Raw genomic sequence first — 17895 nt, 5'->3', positions numbered from 1 at the left:
AAGTGCAGATGTTGGAGATTCAAGTTGGTCAGATGGCTAACCAAACAGCTGCACAGCACAAGCCAGGCCAATTTCCTAGCAACACTCAGTTCAATCCGAAGAGCCAACATCAACAACCTCAGCAAAATCAGCAATGTCATTCCATCCGGGTGGTTGATAATTCAGTTGAGGATGAAGAGCAGCGGAATGACAAGGGAAAAAGCAAAGTAGTGGAGGAAGACGATGATGATTTGGAGGAGCTTGCAGCGAAACTGACGCCTCCCCCTAAGAAGGATTCGAGCTCTTCTGCTGTTAAAGGGCCTATTCCTACTCCTACGTTTCCCAGGCCAGAGTACAAGCCTGTAGCACCCTTCCCGAATAGCCTGGCAAAGCCGAAGATGGATGAGAAGTTTTTGGAGACATTTAAGAAGTTGGCTGTGAATATTCCTTCCGTGGAGATCTTGAGAAACAAGCCAAATGAGGTGCAAATTGTGAAAGCTGTGATGGAAAAGAAGAGAGCATTCAATGAATTTGAGGAGGTGCTCGCAGTGAAGGAGTATCAGTTGGCTCCAAAGAGAGAAGATCCGGGCAGCTTCAATATTCCTGTGAAGATTGGAAAGTCATTGTTTGAGAAAGTGATGTGTGACACCGGAGCAAGCATAAATGTCATGCCTCTCAAAGTTTATAGGAAGTTGAAGCTGGGGGATTTGAAGCCAACCAACAAGACAATTCAGCTTATTGATAAGTCTTGCTCTAAACCTCTAGGAGTTGCGGAAGATGTGCTTGTGAAGGTGAGTGATTTTTTCTTCCCAGTCGACTTTGTAGTGTTGGATATTCCGGAGGATCCAAAGATGCCTTTGCTATTAGGGAGACCTTTCCTTGCCACATGCGGAGCAAAGCTAGATATGCAAAGGGGGACGATGACATTGGGAGCCTATGGGGAAACTGTGATTTTCAAGAAACCTCCACCAAAGGAAGTTCCCCAGAATGAAGTGATAAATTTGGCTGACAGTTTTCTAGCAAATTCGGAGAATGAAGAGGTTGAGAAGAATGAGCTGCCCAAGTATGAAGCCAAGAAAAAAACTCCAAAACCAAAAGAAGTTCTGACTTTTGAGATGTGTTTGTTTTTGGAGCATGATGGGGGGTCTTTGAAAACCCATACCCCCAAGAAGAAGAAAGTGAAATTCCGGATTTTTCGGAACAAGAATGAGAAGGGGGCAATGCTTGTGGAGGATGTCCGAGCCAAGAGAAGTGTTTTGGTGGAGAGGGCACCCAAGAGTAGAAAAGCTTTCCAATGGTTAGAGTGCTGTTTCCGACCTCCATGAGTTTTTGAGGTATCGTCGAGCTCTAGACGTTAAATTAAGCACTTGTTGGGAGGTAACCCAACCGTTTTCTTTGTTTTGTTTTCCTTTCGTTTAGTTTCTTTTTGTTTCTTTGTTTTCTTTGTTTTGGGGTTTTTAGTGCAGCGTTGAGCTTGGAAGATGCGGGAACTCGCGCTTGGTTCATACCACCACCATGGAGCATGTTTTTCTGTGAGTAGTGACACACATATCATCATCCCTCCAAACTTATTTTCGAACTTATGTTTTGTAATAAGTTTGGGGGAGGGGGGTGAGAGTAGATATGTGTATCACTTTTATCTTTTTGTTAGCTTTATTGTTTTATCTTGCTTGGTTGGTGGTGTGTGATTGTTTTTTAGATGATTATTGCTCCTTTAGATTTCTGGTGAGATGCCAATGATGATTTCTGTGAAAAAAAAATTGGAGTTTGATTTTCTTTGATGATTTGAGCATAATTGGAACTAATTTGCATAATTCTAGAGTGATTTTAACCTTGACTTTTAGACGTTGAATAAACCTGTGAGATTTTGAGCCATAGCTGTTTATCATACACAGTTTATTCTTTGTTGTGAGTTTTATCATGCATGTGGTGATCTTCTAGAACTTGTCATGGTTTCTGTGTCGAGGTTGCTGTTGTGCCCAGGATTATGAGATGATTTTAGGCCATCTTTTGTTAGCCACAATTTTTCCCAAACACTATCCTTGAAAAAAAAAATTATCCTTTGTTATCCTCTTTGAGCCTATTTAGCTTTTATTCTTTAGCCGGATGATAGGGGTGATGAAGTCTATGGGGATCTTTGTGTGGTGAATATCATAATAGGTTGTGAAAAAAGAAGGGATGATATTGTATTACTATTTACTCTTATAAGCTCTAGAAAGTTATTGAGAAAAGAAAAAAAAAAAAAGAGAAAAAAAAAGAAACGAAAAAGAAAGAAAAGAAAAGTGTGAAGTCGAGTGTATATTGAGAAATTTGTTAGAAAATCGACTTTGTTTGTTGGAAATAAATGGAGAGCATAAAAGAGTGTTTAGTTCTGTTTTGTGATGATTAAATCCCTTGAGTTGTGTTGATTATGGTGATATAGTTGGGTGGAAGATGGAATTTATTCCATACTTGCTTTGTGAAGTTATAAGGTTGGTGTTCTTAATTTATTTGAGTCACTTAGCCTATATTTCCCTACCTTAACCAATGTCCCTACATTATAACCCAAAGAAAAAGACCTTTCTGATCTTAGTCCTGGCACACTTTTAGCGATGGAGATTGTAGACGATTGGCAAGCCTATGGTAAGAGATCTGCATTGCATTGAATTCGATGAGAGCATACACGTCCTGTATATTCCATCAAATTGAGAGTTGAGTGATACACATACCTTGTGAGATTCAATTGTTTGGAATGTCAAGGTTGATTTTGCTATAAGTTGTGTTTATTGGTGATTTTTGTGCTTAATTATTGAGGATTTGAGAATTCTATCATTCTTATTCTTTCGGAGGCATCGATGAGCTAGATTTCTTACCCATTCGTGTTATTGATTGTGTTCTTCTCATTATTCGAGGACGAACAATGGCTTAAGTTTGGGGGAGTTGATAACACTCATGTTTCCATTGTTTTTAGTGTTCTTATGATGTAAATTTGATAGGAAATTGAGTGTTTGATGATTGTTTTGTGCTTAAATTGCTTTATCTTGTGAAATATGTTATTTTCTCGTACTTTGATGAATTTTACAGAAATATGGAGTTCGAATTTGGACTGTTGATCTTAATGAAAGTCGTAGTTCGTCTCGATACGAGTTCTTAGGCGCAAACGGTTCGCAAATCCGAGTTCGGACGAGGAAGATATGGCCGAAACAAGAAAGTCGCGCACAACAGTGAATAGTGCCCGACGGGAATTTCCGAATTTTCGGGATTTTGCGGGATTTTCGGATTTTATCAGTATTTTCGAGCTCTACACTGTATTTATCTCCTGTGCCTATATATAGGTCCTTTCCCTGACCTATTAGACACATCTTTTCACATCTCTTTACCTCTTTTCATATTTTTCAGTTTTAGACTTAGGATTTTAATGCTTTCATAGATTAGATTTCTTTTCCTGCAAGATTCAAGATTCAAGCTGTTCATCCAGAATTTCTTCCGGGTTTTATCTATTTTATTTATTTCAATTGCTTTCTTTTATTTATGCTTTTATTTTATTTTATGATGTCCAGCTAGTTCGTTAATCTGAACCTAGGGTTTGTATATAGCTGATTAATTATGTGTGTATGATTTATTGATATCAATTTTCCCTCCAACTTGTGATTCATGATTCCTGGTGCTTAATCTATTGTGAATTATCTGATCAATGATTTACATGTCTAGCTGTTCAGTTTGAGTCTTGAATGCGATAATTGTTCAGCCGATTCAGGAATGCATGATATAGTGTTAGCCTTGAGTCTTGAATGCGATAGGTGAAGCTATAGGAAGCTATTCTTTATGTGCTATTGGGAGTTAATTTATTCCTTGGAGTCTTGAATGTGAAAAGGGATTAATTAATCTACGTTCATAGGTGGTCGTTAGAGATGCTTGTGGATAATATAGTGATCTTTCATCAGGGTTGGATTAAAATTGGTAATTGAATCAATAGGTTGAATGCATGTAGTTGATTGGTGAAAATACATCCCTAGGGTCAGAGTTTTCCATATTTGAATTTATCTACGTATTTTTATTAGTTTCTATTTGCGTTTTAATTTACGTCAACCAATCTCTACCTTTCGTTGCCTGAATATTACTATAGTTTAATTAGGATTACTTAGAGTAATTCGTTATAATAGTCCCTGTGGATACGATACTCGGTTACTGATTTTGTGCTGCAATTGCACCGTGTTAGTTGCGGTAATTTGTTGCTAATAATTTAGTGATCAACAACATCCATGGAGACAAAGCAATGATGGGTCCAGACGAGCCAAGCGACATCCACGACGACAAGCGACTGGACATTATATGACTCATGTCCCACGGCATCAGTCAAGTCTCCATCAGTCTGAAATGACTCGAGTATCTCAAGGAAGATACTTCGTCGAGCAAAGAAGACCTCAACAACTCATCAGATAGAACTCCTCCAAGAGTGAGGCCTTCGAAAGGAAAGCTCAACAGAACAATGCTCATGTGCCAACTGAAGCGCCAACTACTTCAGTCAGACGACCAGCAGAGCGCAAGAGATCACCAAGACCAGTTCTGAAGCAGATATGGGTTCCAAATGGAACTCGAGCTAACATTGAAGGACCCAAATCTTGATTGGGTACCTAAAATAACTCTTCCTTGCAGGTCAAAAATAGGAAACATAAAAAGAATGAAGAAGTTAAAGCATCAATCAGAAGAAGCAAGAATGTGAAGCATGTCAAAGAGGAAAGAAGACAAGGACGTCATTCAAGTCAAAGTCAGGACACTCCTCTGGAAGAATTCTTCAACTACTTCACATGGATCTGTTTGGCCCAATCTCTCCAAGAAGCTACAACGGTAGGAAGTACACCTTAGTTGTTGTGGATGATTATTCACGATATACTTGGGTTATCTTTCTCTACACCAAGAGAGAGACACTGCTGGAATTGCCGAAGCTGCTGAGAAGACTGAGCGTCGAAAAGAAAGTTAACATCATCAGATCAGATCGTGGGACTGAGTTCCTCAATACTGTCATTCGTGAGTATTGTGAGGAACAAGGAATCAGTCATCAAACTTCTGCAGCAAGAACTCCTCAACAGAACGGAGTTGCAGAAAGAAGAAACGGGTCTTTAAAGGAAGCAGCCAGGACTATGCTAGCCGAATAAAAACTCCCCTTGAAGTTTTGGGCCGAAGCAGTCAACAATGCATGCTACACGCAGAATCGCTCCTTCCTCACTCAAAGACATGGAAAAACTCCATACGAGCTATGGAAAAACAGGAAGTCTTAAATTGCATATTTTCATGCTTTCGGTTCTAGGTGTTTCATGTTGGATTTGTATACTGAAAGCAAGAACTTTTTATGCTTGTATACAATGATTCCTGTGTTCACTGTTTTATCTCCTATCTGTTTGTGTTCATGATTGCATATGTATGTTCTCTATCTCTAATATAAGTAGATTACATGGTGTGTTGTAGATCACAGAAGACCATATAATTGGATTAACCTTAAGAGATATAATATAATCACAGCCGAGATTACTTTAGGACGAGTCATCGTTTTAGGATGCGGTATAGATGGAAGTAGTTTGTCTTGACTACTTATCTATACTGGTACGTCATAACGTATTGATAGGAACACAGTGAGATGTATTCTTCTATCTGACTTAAGTGAAGAATCAAGATCTCGGAGACTTAATAAAATCTTAATACTAATAAGATTTCGAATATATATGTTAATTCGTGTATCACTTTGATTTACTATGAGTTAGAGTTATATAGTAACTTGAGTACTCTGTATCTTGGGTGATAGCAGTTAATATATGATATTTAATTATCTGTATTAGTACTCGTATCCGATAGAGGATAATGACATCCCCTTAAGGAGCTCAATGATGTTTATTGCGTTAAACCCTGCAGGTTGATTAAGTTCAGGCGCAATAATAAGTTTTGAGTGGTACTGCTTAAGGATTACAAAGAGATTAATTAATTAAAGCTGTCAGAGCTCTAATTAATTAATAGATGTCGGATATTTTAAATACGGGGATTTAATAAGTCTAAATACAAGCCCTGACTCATCACCGGTAATAAAGGGGTAAGTCAATATTGGTTCTCTAGTGGAATGAACTAATATTTAAAAATTAATTATGGTCTGGGCTGACCATAGATAATTAATTTATTTGAGGCCCATCTTTATTCCTTGTATTTGGTCCCTGGACTGGCCCAAAGTCTCCTAGCCCAAGAAGGGCTAGAAATCGCCCAACACCCTAAACCTGTGCCCCCTCACTGTGTTTTATTATAAAATACAGTTGTCAGCTATCAGGAAATACACACTGATAATATTAGATTTTTTGAGAGAGCTGTGAGGCGCAGGAAACGTTGGGAATTTTCTAGCTTGGGACTTTCATAGCTCGTTGTCCATCCAACGGTGAAAGCTGAGCGGGATACAGTTCAGAAGATCAGAACTGGAGTCATTCGATTCAATCATCGACAGCCTCTGCATACAATTTACAAGTAAGTATTCCTAACACCTATGTGCAACTGTTAAATTCAAGGAGCATGTTAGGATTAATCGTTGTATGATGAATTAATAATAATCCAAGAAACGATCATCGGGCATTAGAGTATTAATTCAGTTTAATATTCCTTCAATTGGTATCAGAGCCCAAGATTAATTTCTTGGCTCTATTATTAATTTATGTACGATTAATAATGTGCGTTGTTTTTACTGCTGTTGTTCTTCGTGGTCTGTTGATTCGTGGAATACGTCGTTTTGACGTTGTAAACGTTTTTCACCACGAGATAAATCTGTGGTTAGATTAGGTTTTTCAAATTGTATTTGTTTTTTCTTTGTAATCTGTAAATCTGAGGAACGAGACGAAAACGATGACGACTCAACGATGAAAGAACGGTGGAGGAGACGTGCCGGGTGCGGAGCGGGCGTGGCTGCCGGCGCCGAGGGTAGCGCGCGCACAAGCGCTTGCACGTTGTGCGCCGCTCGCCTGGTCAGGCTGCCGAGCATGCCGCTGCTGCTCTCGCCAAGGGTGCTGTGCGGGGCCACTGCACACGACACCGTGGCGTGCGGGTCAGGCGAGAAAAGGGAAGGCAGCCGACAGGGGCTGTGCGCACCCGGGGTCACGCCTGCGTGCTTTGCGCGCTGCGCGCCCAGCGGGCGGCGCACTGCCGCTACTGCTGCTCATGCCGGGGCCTGCCGCTGCTGTTGTTGTGTTGCTGTCGCTAGTGCGCTGCTGCTGGAGGCGCTGAGGGCCACTGCTACTGCTGGAGGCGCCAAGCGCTGCCATCGGGCTGCTGCGAGCGCCGGGGGGCTGCGCGCGCCAGGCTGCTGCAACGCTGGGCGGCTGCTGTGCGACGAAGGGCGGGCTGCCAAGGGAGGCGGCGGCGCCTAGGGCTTCCAAACCCTAGGGGGCCCAAACCCTAGTTTTTCCAAAGACGGGCCGGATGAAGTTTTCGGGCCATTTTTTTTAAGTCTTTGGGCTTTTTTTTCTGTTTTTAATTTAATAGAATAGATGTTGGGATCCCACGATGGGTCACGAAGAATTTTAATTCTTTGTTTCTGTTCTTTGCATGCCGTGGTGTTTATCCCTTATGCTCTTTACCTGCTTTTCTATGTCTTTGCTTGTTAATATGTTTTATTAACTGCGCTTAGACAAGCATGATAGTAGGTTTATCGTTTTCTTAAGCATGTTTTAGAATTCTGCGAGCATGTTTTACATGTTGCGTTCTAGAAGAGCATGTTTAGGATTATGTGCTTGAGCATGAACAAACCTTTTGAAATTAAAAAGACTAAACAGTTTTAATAATTTTTAAGCAATTAAAAATTATTATAAGACCTCCACAAAGTGATTGAGAATATGAGTAAACGTCCACACGAACGTGGCTTACTTCGTATTTGATTTCACAAGTTTGTTAAGTTGAGGTTTCTATTAAAAATATTTAAATCCATTTAAGTAGTGGGAGCTATGCGGTAAACGTCCACACGAACGTGGCTTACTCATGTAATTCTCATAAGTACTTTAGAGGATGGATTTTAAATAAGATAACTAAGAGATTAAATTGAAAGCGGTATGGTCCTTGTGAGTATGCTAATTTCAAGAATTTAATCATCAAGGTTAAATTGTGGTTATTGTTTAGATATCATTTCAAGTACAATGTACAACTCCCCAACGGAGTCCCTTCTTGAATATGATATGGTCTAGTTTAAGTCCAACTATTAATTTCCTTTGTCAAAAGGTTAAGTTGACATGGATGGAAATTAAATGACTAGGTAAATAGTCTGGTTGAGGAGTTCATGTGTAAACGTCCACACGAACGTGGCTTACATATGGAATTCTTTGAGCCGTTGGAGGTTTCATTAATATTGTTTTATCAAAAGGTTACAATATTATTGTTACGAATTATGTGCTTCATGTTCTTACATGTTTATTTTGTTTACATTCAGATATGTCTATGTCTCCAATCATCTCTATTCTTGCAAACAATCCTCTCACCGGTCCGAACTATACTGAATGGAAACGCCACATTATGTACATTCTTGACGCTGAGGAGCATAGTTTTGTGCTTACTACTCCACGTCCTGCTGCCCTAACTGACGCGTCAACCGATGCGGAACGTGAGGCGCATAAAAGGTGGCACAAGTCTAATAATATGGCCAAGTGCTATATAATGATGACTATGTCACAAACTTTGCAACTCCAGCATCAGGTTATGGTTGACGCGGCTGGCATTATGCTAAACCTCTCTGAGGTATATGGGGAGTCCGAGAGATCTGCTCGCTTTAACATGATGAGAGAAATCTTAGCATGTAAGATGAGCGAGGGCAGTTCTGTGCACGAGCATGTCATGAACATGATAAATCTGTTTGACAGGCTCAACTTACTCGGAGGAGGTATCGAAGGCGAAGCCAAGATCGATATCATCCTGAACACTCTCCCCAAATCCTTTGAGAACTTCCGTCTCAATGTCGTTATAAGCAAGGTCAACTATACTCTTAATGAGTTGTTGAATGCTCTAGTTACGGCAAAGGGAGTCTTGGGTAATAGGAAAGAAGTGCTTGTCACTGCCAAGGGACCTGCTTCTTCGTCGAAAGACGGGAAAAAGAAGCGCAAAGGTCCAAAGAGCAAAGGTGACAAGAAAGCTAGTGGAAGTGGTATAGCAGTTGGCCCCACTGGCGGCGTGAAGAAACCAAGTGGAAAGGGAAAGTGCTTCAAGTGCGGCAAGACTGGGCATTGGAAGAAAGATTGTCCGGTGCTCAAGGCAAAGGGACAAGGTACGTCACAAGTTCTAGTAACTGAAACATGTTTAGCTTCGTTTTCTACTCATTCTTGGGTAGTGGATACGGGGGCAACTGACCATGTTTGTTACACCTTGCAGGGCTTCAAGCCGACAAGGAATCTGGAAAGTGACGAGATCACCATCTCCATGGGCAACGCGTCGAAGGTCGCAGCTGTTGCTGTTGGAGATTTATCTTTATGTTTTGGTGATGACATTTTAGTTTTGAGAGATATTTTATATGTGCCGGAATTTCGGCGGAACATAATTTCTGTTTCAAAATTGTTTTTGGATGGATATTCTGTTACTTTTGATAGAGGTGTCTCTATCATGAAAAATAACACGACTATTTGTTCTGGAATTTTGAATAACTCTCTCTATACTATTACATGTCCAATTAAAAATTTTGTCCATGTTGCATCTACATCACAAATCTGTCCTAATCCGAATAATAGGAAACTTTTTTCTCATGAACAATATACACATGCTTGGCACCTAAGATTAGGCCACATCAATCTAAATAGGATCCAAAGGCTCGTATCAAATGGAATCTTGAAAGACTTTCAAGCTGTTCCATTTAGAACCTGCGAATCCTGTATAGAAGGAAAGATGACGGCAAGACCTTATAAGGCTAAGGGGAATAGGGCCTCGCATGTGTTAGAATTGATTCACTCTGACTTGTGTGGACCAATGTCCACAAAAGCTCGTGGAGGGTATGAGTATTTCGTCACTTTCATTGATGATTACTCAAGATATGGGTACATTTACCTACTTCAACGCAAGTCTGAATGCTTTGAGAAATTCAAAGAATTCAAGGCGGAAGTGGAGAAGAGATTGGGTAAATCTATCAAGTCATTGCGGTCTGATCGCGGTAGGGAATACCTCATAAACGAATTTTTGCAATACTTGTCAGATTCATGGATTACATCCCAATTGACTGCACCGGGTACTCCCCAACAGAACGGTGTGGCGGAGAGAAGAAATATAACTCTTTTGGAAATGGTAAGATCGATGATGAGTTATGCATCGTTGCCTATTTCGTTTTGGGGATATGCCTTGGAAACAGCGGCTTACTTGCTAAATCTAGTACCGTCCAAATCGGTTCCTAAAGCTCCTATCGAGTTATGGTCTGGGTGCCAGCCCAGCTTAAGCCATATAAAGATATGGGGTTGTCCTGCATACGTGTTAGACAAGGAAGCGAAGAAATTGGAACCTAGATGTGAAGTAATGTTGTTTGTAGGGTATCCTAAGGGAACGAAAGGTGGTTATTTTTATAACTCTAAGGATCAGAAAGTGGTTGTTAGCACCAACGCACGATTCTTGGAACAGGATTATATAGATAAACACAAGTCTAAGTCCGAGATTGTCCTTCAAGAAATCGAAGGCAATGGACAGGCGATTCCATCACCCCAGCCAAGTGTGCAAGTGAATGCACCACAGGATACTGCACAAACCATTGTCACAGCTGTACCACCACCGCTTCATCGTAGTGGGAGGGTTATAATTCAACCCGATCGATTTATGTTCTTGGAAGAGTCTTCGGATCTTCTTCCTGTTGATGAACAAAAGGATATCGACCCTGATAACTTTAGACAAGCGATGGAAGATCTAGATGCAGATTCATGGTACGACGCCATGGTTTCTGAGATAGAATCCATGACAGCTATGGATGTATACGAGAAAACTGAACTACCTAATGGCTTCGAAGCTATAGGTAGTAGGTGGGTATACAAGAGAAAGCGAGATTCGGATGGCGAAGTCGCAGCTTTTAAAGCTAGACTGGTGGCGAAAGGTTATACCCAGGAATAGGGTATAGATTATGATGAAACCTTTTCGCCGGTTGCCATGCTTAAGTCTATCCGAATACTCCTTGCCATAGCAGCCCACATGAACCTTGAGATTTGGCAAATGGATGTCAAAACCATTTTTCTAAACGGTTTCCTTGAAGAAGAAAGGGACATTTATATGCAGCAACCCGAAGGGTTTGTGAAAAAGGGCGAAGAGCATCTTGTATGGAAGCTGAAGAAGTCCATTTATGGACTTAAGCAAGCTTCGAGGTCATGGAACAAACGTTTTGATGAGGTCATTAAATCCTATGGATTTACTCGTTGTGAAAATGAAAGTTGCGTGTACCGTTTTGATGCCAATGGCGATGTGGTTTTTTCTTGCACTTTATGTAGATGATATCCTCCTCATTGGCAACAATGTTGAGCTATTATTAAACATAAAGAAATGGTTATCCGAACAGTTTCAAATGAAGGACTTAGGAGATGCAGCGTACATCCTGGGGATCAAGGTTGTTCGTGACCGCCAGAAAAAGATGCTGAGCTTATCTCAAGCGTCCTACATTGATACTGTGATTGCTCGTTTTAGCATGCAAACTGCCAAGAAAGGCTTGCTACCTTTCAGACATGGCATTCCTCTGTCTAAGGACATGTGTCCTAAGACGCCTAGTGAGGTTGAGGAAATGAGGAAGGTACTATATACTTCCGCTGTAGGTAGCCTCATGTATGCAATGCTTTGCATGAGACCTGATATTTGCTATGTCGTTGGCATGGTTGCAAGATATCAGTCAAACCCTGGACCAGGACACTGGACTGCGGTAAAGATTATTCTCAAGTACCTTAAAAAGACTCGAGATTATAGGTTAGTTTACCAATCAGGCAGAGTAACTCCCTTGGGTTATACCGATTCGAATTTCCAGGCTGACCGGGATGAGAAGAGATCTACCTCTGGATATGTGTTTACCTTGGGAGGTGGAGCCGTATCATGGCGGAGTGCAAAGCAGAAATGCATTGCAGACTCCACTATGGAAGTCAAGTATGTAGCTGCTTCTGAAGCTGCTAAAGAGGCCGTATGGTTCCAGAACTACCTCTTGGATCTAGGAATGGTGCCTAATTTGCCTAAGAGTATCATAATTTATTGTGATAACTCGGGTGCAGTGGCAAATTCTAAGGAGCCAAGGAGCCACAAGGCGACCAAACACATAGAGAGAAAGTACCACATCATATGAGAAATCGTAAGCAGATGAGATGTACTAGTTGAGAAGATTGATACATTGGAGAACTTAGCTGACCCTTTCACGAAGAGCTTGCCGCAAAAAACCTATGAGAAACATGCTCGAGGGATGGGATTGCGGTTGATGCCACCCACTTGGAGAAAAACTTTCAGTATAAGTGGGAAAAGAAGTGAAGTGATTGTGTAATAGCTAGTATTTAGATGCATTGTATACTAAAAGTTTTGCTTTAGTATAAGTGGGAGATTGTTGGATTTGTATATTGAAAGCAAGAACTTTTTATGCTTGTATACAATGATTCATGTGTTCACTGTTTTATCTCCTATCTGTTTGTGTTCATGATTGCATATATATGTTCTCTATCTCTAATATAAGTAGATTATATGGTGTGTTGTAGATCACAGAAGACCATATAATTGGATTAACCTTAAGAGATATAATATAATCACGCCGAGATGACTTTAGGACGAGTCATCGTTTTAGGCTGCGGTATAGATGGAAGTAGTTTGTCTTGACTACTTATCTATACTGGTACGTCATAACGTATTGATAGGACCACAGTGAGATGTATTCTTCTATCTGACTTAAGTGAAGAATCAAGATCTCGGAGACTTAATAAAATCTTAATACTAATAAGATTTCGAATATATATGTTAATTCGTGTATCACTTTGATTTACTATGAGTGAGAGTTATATAGTAACTTGAGTACTCTGTATCTTGGGTGATAGCGGTTAATATATGATATTTGATTATCTGTATTAGTACTCGTATCCGATAGAGGATAATGACATCCCCTTAAAGAGCTTAATAGTGTTTATTGCGTTAAACCCTAAGTTGATTAAGTTCAGGCGCAATAATAAGTTTTGAGTGGTACTGCTTAAGGATTACAAAGAGATTAATTAATTAAAGCTGTCAGAGCTCTAATTAATTAATGGATGTCGGATATTTTAAATACGGGGATTTAATAAGTCTAAATACAAGCCCTGACTCATCACCAGCAATAAAGGGGTAAGTCAATATTGGTTCTCTAGTGGAATGAACTAATATTTAAAAATTAATTATGGTCTGGGCTGACCATAGATAATTAATTTATTTGAGGCCCATCTTTATTCCTTGTATTTGGTCCCTGGACTGGCCCAAAGTCTCCTAGCCCAAGAAGGGCTAGAAATCTCCCAACACCCTAAACCTGCGCCCCCTCCCTGTGTTTTATTATAAAATACAGCTGTCAGCTCTCAGGAAATACACACTGATAATATTAGGTTTTTTGAGAGAGCTGTGAGGCGCAGGAAACGTTGGGAATTTTTATAGCTTGGGACTTTCATAGCTCGTTGTCCATCCAACGGTGAAAGCTGAGCGGGATACAGTTCAGAAGATCAGAACTGGAGTCATTCGATTCGATCATCGACAGCCTCTGCATACAGTTTACAAGTAAGTATTCCTAACACCTATGTGCAGCTGTTAAATTCATAGGAGCATGTTAGGGATTAATCGTTGTATGATGAATTAATAATCCAAGAAACGATCATCGGGCATTAGAGTATTAATTCAGTTTAATATTCCTTCATTTCATCCACAACAATGATAAGAAGAGGTTAAACACATTCGATAGCAAAGCTGATCCAGGAATTTTTCTTTGATACTATGGAACAGAACGATCCAGCAAAGCCTATCGAGTGTTTAATTCTCAAACTCTTTGTGTTGAAGAAATACCACATGTTGTCTTTGATGAGTCTACATATGATTTTAGGAAACAGGAAACTGAAAGATGTGTTGAGAACACTGAAGTTTCCAAGACTGAAATCGACAACACCGAGCCTTCTACTGTCTTGGTGTGGGGACCAAGAAAAGATGAAGATACTGAGAAGCTTCAGTATCAGAAGATCAGCCAAAGGTTTGAAGCTCAAACTGAAGCCGATGCAGATGGCATCAGTCAAGGGGGAACTCCAGTTGCCGAAAAACGAGTTGAACATGCCGAAGCAGCTCCAACTCAACTCTCCCCTGCTCCAGAAGGTGCTCAACACTTCAGAACCATTCTGACTGAAGAAGCCCCACCATCACCAGAAGAATTCAAGAAGTATCGAAGATGGTTTGAACTCCATTCAAAGGAGAACATCATTGGAGAACCATCAGACGGTGTCAAGACTCGAAGATCAATGTGCAACCTCGTCTTTGATATCAACCAGAACTGCATCAACGAAGATAAGAATTTCAGCTGTTTCTTATCATCTACAAAGCCAAAGGATGTCGAAGAAGCTCTGAAGTCCACTCAATGGGTCATCGCAATGCAAGAAGAACTCAATGAATTCAATCGGAATTCAGTTTGGGAGCTTGTGGATCGACCTGACGATGCAAAGGTGATAGGTTTGAAATGGATTTTCAAAAATAAGAAAGACGAAGAAGGAAATGTTGTGAGAAATAAAGCAAGGCTTGTAGCAAAAGGTTACAGTCAAGAAGAAGGTATCGACTATGATGAGACGTTTGCCCAGTCAGATTGGAGAAAAATAGCCCATAGGTGTATTCCCCCCCATACACCTATTCGAGACTCTCCGGACCTAACAAAGATATATCACTAATGTCTGCTAGGTGCTTTGTCAGTAACAATCCAATAGTAGGCAGAAACCGAAATAGTAAATCATTTTGGAAAAGTGTTGCAGATATGTATGAGCAAAGTCGACAGATAATCCAGAAATTGGAGGTCCAAGGACCTTGGAATCATTGAGGCAACGTTTCAAACGCCTCAACAAAAATGTAACTTTGTGGGTCGCTGCATACAAGAAAGTATATGAGCGACGAACGAGCGGTCAGTCCAAAGAAGATATCGAGAAAGCAGTTCAAACAATTTATGGTAAAACTAAGTTTACTCACCATGAGGTGTTTGAAAAAGTTATGAGCAGCTATCCGAACTGGGAATTGAAATTGGAAAGTACTGGTTACGTACGACGTTCTCACCCAGACGACGAAGACAGTGTTGACGAAAGTCGCAGCAGCTCAAAAAAATCCAGGACGAATGAAGATGTGGATCCTCCTACTGACTCCACTCCAGAAACTCCAGGTAGTGATGCTTCGGAATTTCAGCATCTTATTGGTAGGGATAAAGCTAAAGGTAAGGCAAAAAGAAAAGAAAAGCAAACAGAATCACAATCTTCGATAGTTTCAGATGCTTTCACTGCTGAACTACGTGAAATGAGGATTACACGTGAAAAAGAAATGAAAACATCTACATTGAATACGTTGATGAAAAACCCCAGCTATCTCCAAAAGAGGAAACTCTCAAACGTCGGCTAATGGCAGAACTTTACGGAATGTAATCGAACTTATGATGCTTGTTTTTAATTATTGTGTTTTTTTAATTATTGTTGTATGGTTGATTTATGTAATTTCAGTGTAATTTCATTTTCTGTAATTTCAGTTTGTGCAATTTCAATGTAATTTCATTTTATGTAATTTCAATGACATTTCATTTTGTGTAATTTCAATGACATTTCCAAAAGCCTTTACTTTCAGTGGCACCACCCATGTGACCTATGAATTTTTGTCACAATAGTTCCAAAAGCTTTTCCTTTCGGTGGAACCACCCATGTGACCTTTGAATTTTTGTCACAATAGTTCCAAAAGCATTTACTTTTGGTAGCACCACCCATGTGATTTCTGAATTATTGTCACGATAATTCCAAAAGCATTAACTTTTGGTGGCACCACCCATGTGATTTCTGAATTATTGTTACGATAGTTCCAAAAGCATTAACTTTCAGTGGCACCACCCATGTGATTTCTGAATTATTGTCACGATAATTCCAAAAAGATAGCATTTGACACTTATCATACTCTTGCTTATATATTTATCCATGTATTCTTTCAAATCTCAGAATAATTATCTCTTCTATACTCTAGATAGAAAAAACTCCTCTTCAAAAAATGGCCTCCGGTTCTAATATTGGTGCTTCAAATTCTAGCGATGATGAAGCATGGGAACAAAGCGTTGCCGAACATAATCGCCAACTTGATCGCATCATTGAGAATGTGGTCATCCATGCCGCAAGTCTATATGTACAACCTACCAATCTTGCCGTTAGAGCAAGGAGGCGGTATATTGAAAGAAGACGTGAGATAGGTCATGAAGGTGTGTTCGAGCAGTACTTTTCAGAAGATCCAATCTATCCCCCAGAATATTTTCGAACAAGGTTTCTCATGCGAAAGCCTTTGTTCGAACGTATAATGAATAAGCTCGTTGCCACCGATAGATATTTTCAACAACACCCTGATGCAGCTGGCCGTCTTGGTATGTCTCCAATTCAAAAATGTACTGCAGCCATGAGGGTGTTGGCATATGGCACTTCAGCCGATTTGCATGACGAATACTTACGAATGAGCGCCCAAGCCATTCGTAAATCAGTCAACAAATTTGTTGAAGGTGTCATTTCCAATTTCGGAGCTGAGTACCTCCGAAAACCTACTGAAGAAGATATGGCAGCTCTTCTTCATATCGGAGAACGGCGAGGGTTCCCAGGCATGATGGGTAGTATTGATTGTAGGCATTGAGAATGGAAAAATTGCCCTACTGCATGGGCAGGGCAATATGCAGGACGAAGCGGTACGCCAACAATTATTTTGGAAGCAATTGCATCACAAGACCTATGGATCTGGCATGTATTTTTTGGAACCCCATGTTCAAGAAATGATAACAATGTACTTGATCGATCGGCTATTTTTGATGATATCTTGGAAGGTCGAGCACCTAAGGTCAATTATATCGTTAATGGCTATGAAAGAAATATGGGATATTATCTCACTGATGGTATATATCCTCAATGGGCGGCATTTATCAAAGCTATTCCTGCTCCACAACTTCAAAAGCACCAGTTGTTTGCCCAACATCAAGAAGCTGCCCGAAAAGATGTTGAGCGAGCATTTGGAGTTTTACAAGCGCGTTTTGCTTTTATCAAGTAGTCATGTCTTATTTGAGATCGTGATATTATGGGAAAAATAATGATTGCTTGCATCATCATGCATAATATGATAGTGGAAGATGAAAGAAGCACTTACCTTAACTATCATGATCCTACAGAATTCATCGAAGATCGACTAAGACAGAATACTCGACCAAGTGAAGATGGAGAAGAAACTAATGATTTCGTATACTCTACAAATAGAATTGCAAGCCTAGCGAGCTATATGACAACTAGATCCCAGCTTCGCAATAGAGAAGCTCACAACTCTCTATTACATGACTTGATCGAGCACATATGGCAAAAGTTTGACAATGATAATTAAATGCTAGTATGTATTGTTTTTTCTATTTCGAGTTTGGGTTGTTGTAATTTCTATTTTAGTTGTCCTAATTTAAATTTTTATTAGTTTGTTATTGTTTGTTTCATTTTAATTTTTTTTTTGTAATATTTTAATTTATATTTAATATTATTAAAATTATTACGATTAAAAATAATAACAAAAAAATTATATATAATGTTGTGGTTGGATGGTTGGGTGGTCATTGATAAACCAACAAAAATAGAAGTGGTTAGGTTGGGATGAATATTGGTGATGTGGAAGAGAGAGAAATTAATTAAATATTGAAGATGGTTGGATGGTTGGGTGGTTAGGTGGTTGCTGATAAACTTAGTCTTAGGAAGATGTTTGAGGCAC

At 39.9% G+C, this 17895-nt stretch overlaps 1 protein-coding gene across 1 annotated transcript; it reads left to right on the top strand.

The window, feature by feature from the left end:
- Window positions 1-16167: 16167 nt before the first annotated feature.
- On the top strand, window positions 16168-16791 carry LOC131018520 (uncharacterized). Its single transcript, XM_057947237.1, has one exon. It carries the CDS (start codon window positions 16168-16170, stop codon window positions 16789-16791), a length of 624 nt encoding a protein of 207 aa, XP_057803220.1.
- Window positions 16792-17895: the final 1104 nt, after the last annotated feature.

Source organism: Salvia miltiorrhiza, chromosome 3, assembly GCF_028751815.1.
Source record: "Salvia miltiorrhiza cultivar Shanhuang (shh) chromosome 3, IMPLAD_Smil_shh, whole genome shotgun sequence".
NCBI classification, from domain to species: Eukaryota; Viridiplantae; Streptophyta; class Magnoliopsida; order Lamiales; family Lamiaceae; genus Salvia; species Salvia miltiorrhiza.
This window is presented reverse-complemented; position numbering and strand designations above follow the sequence as displayed.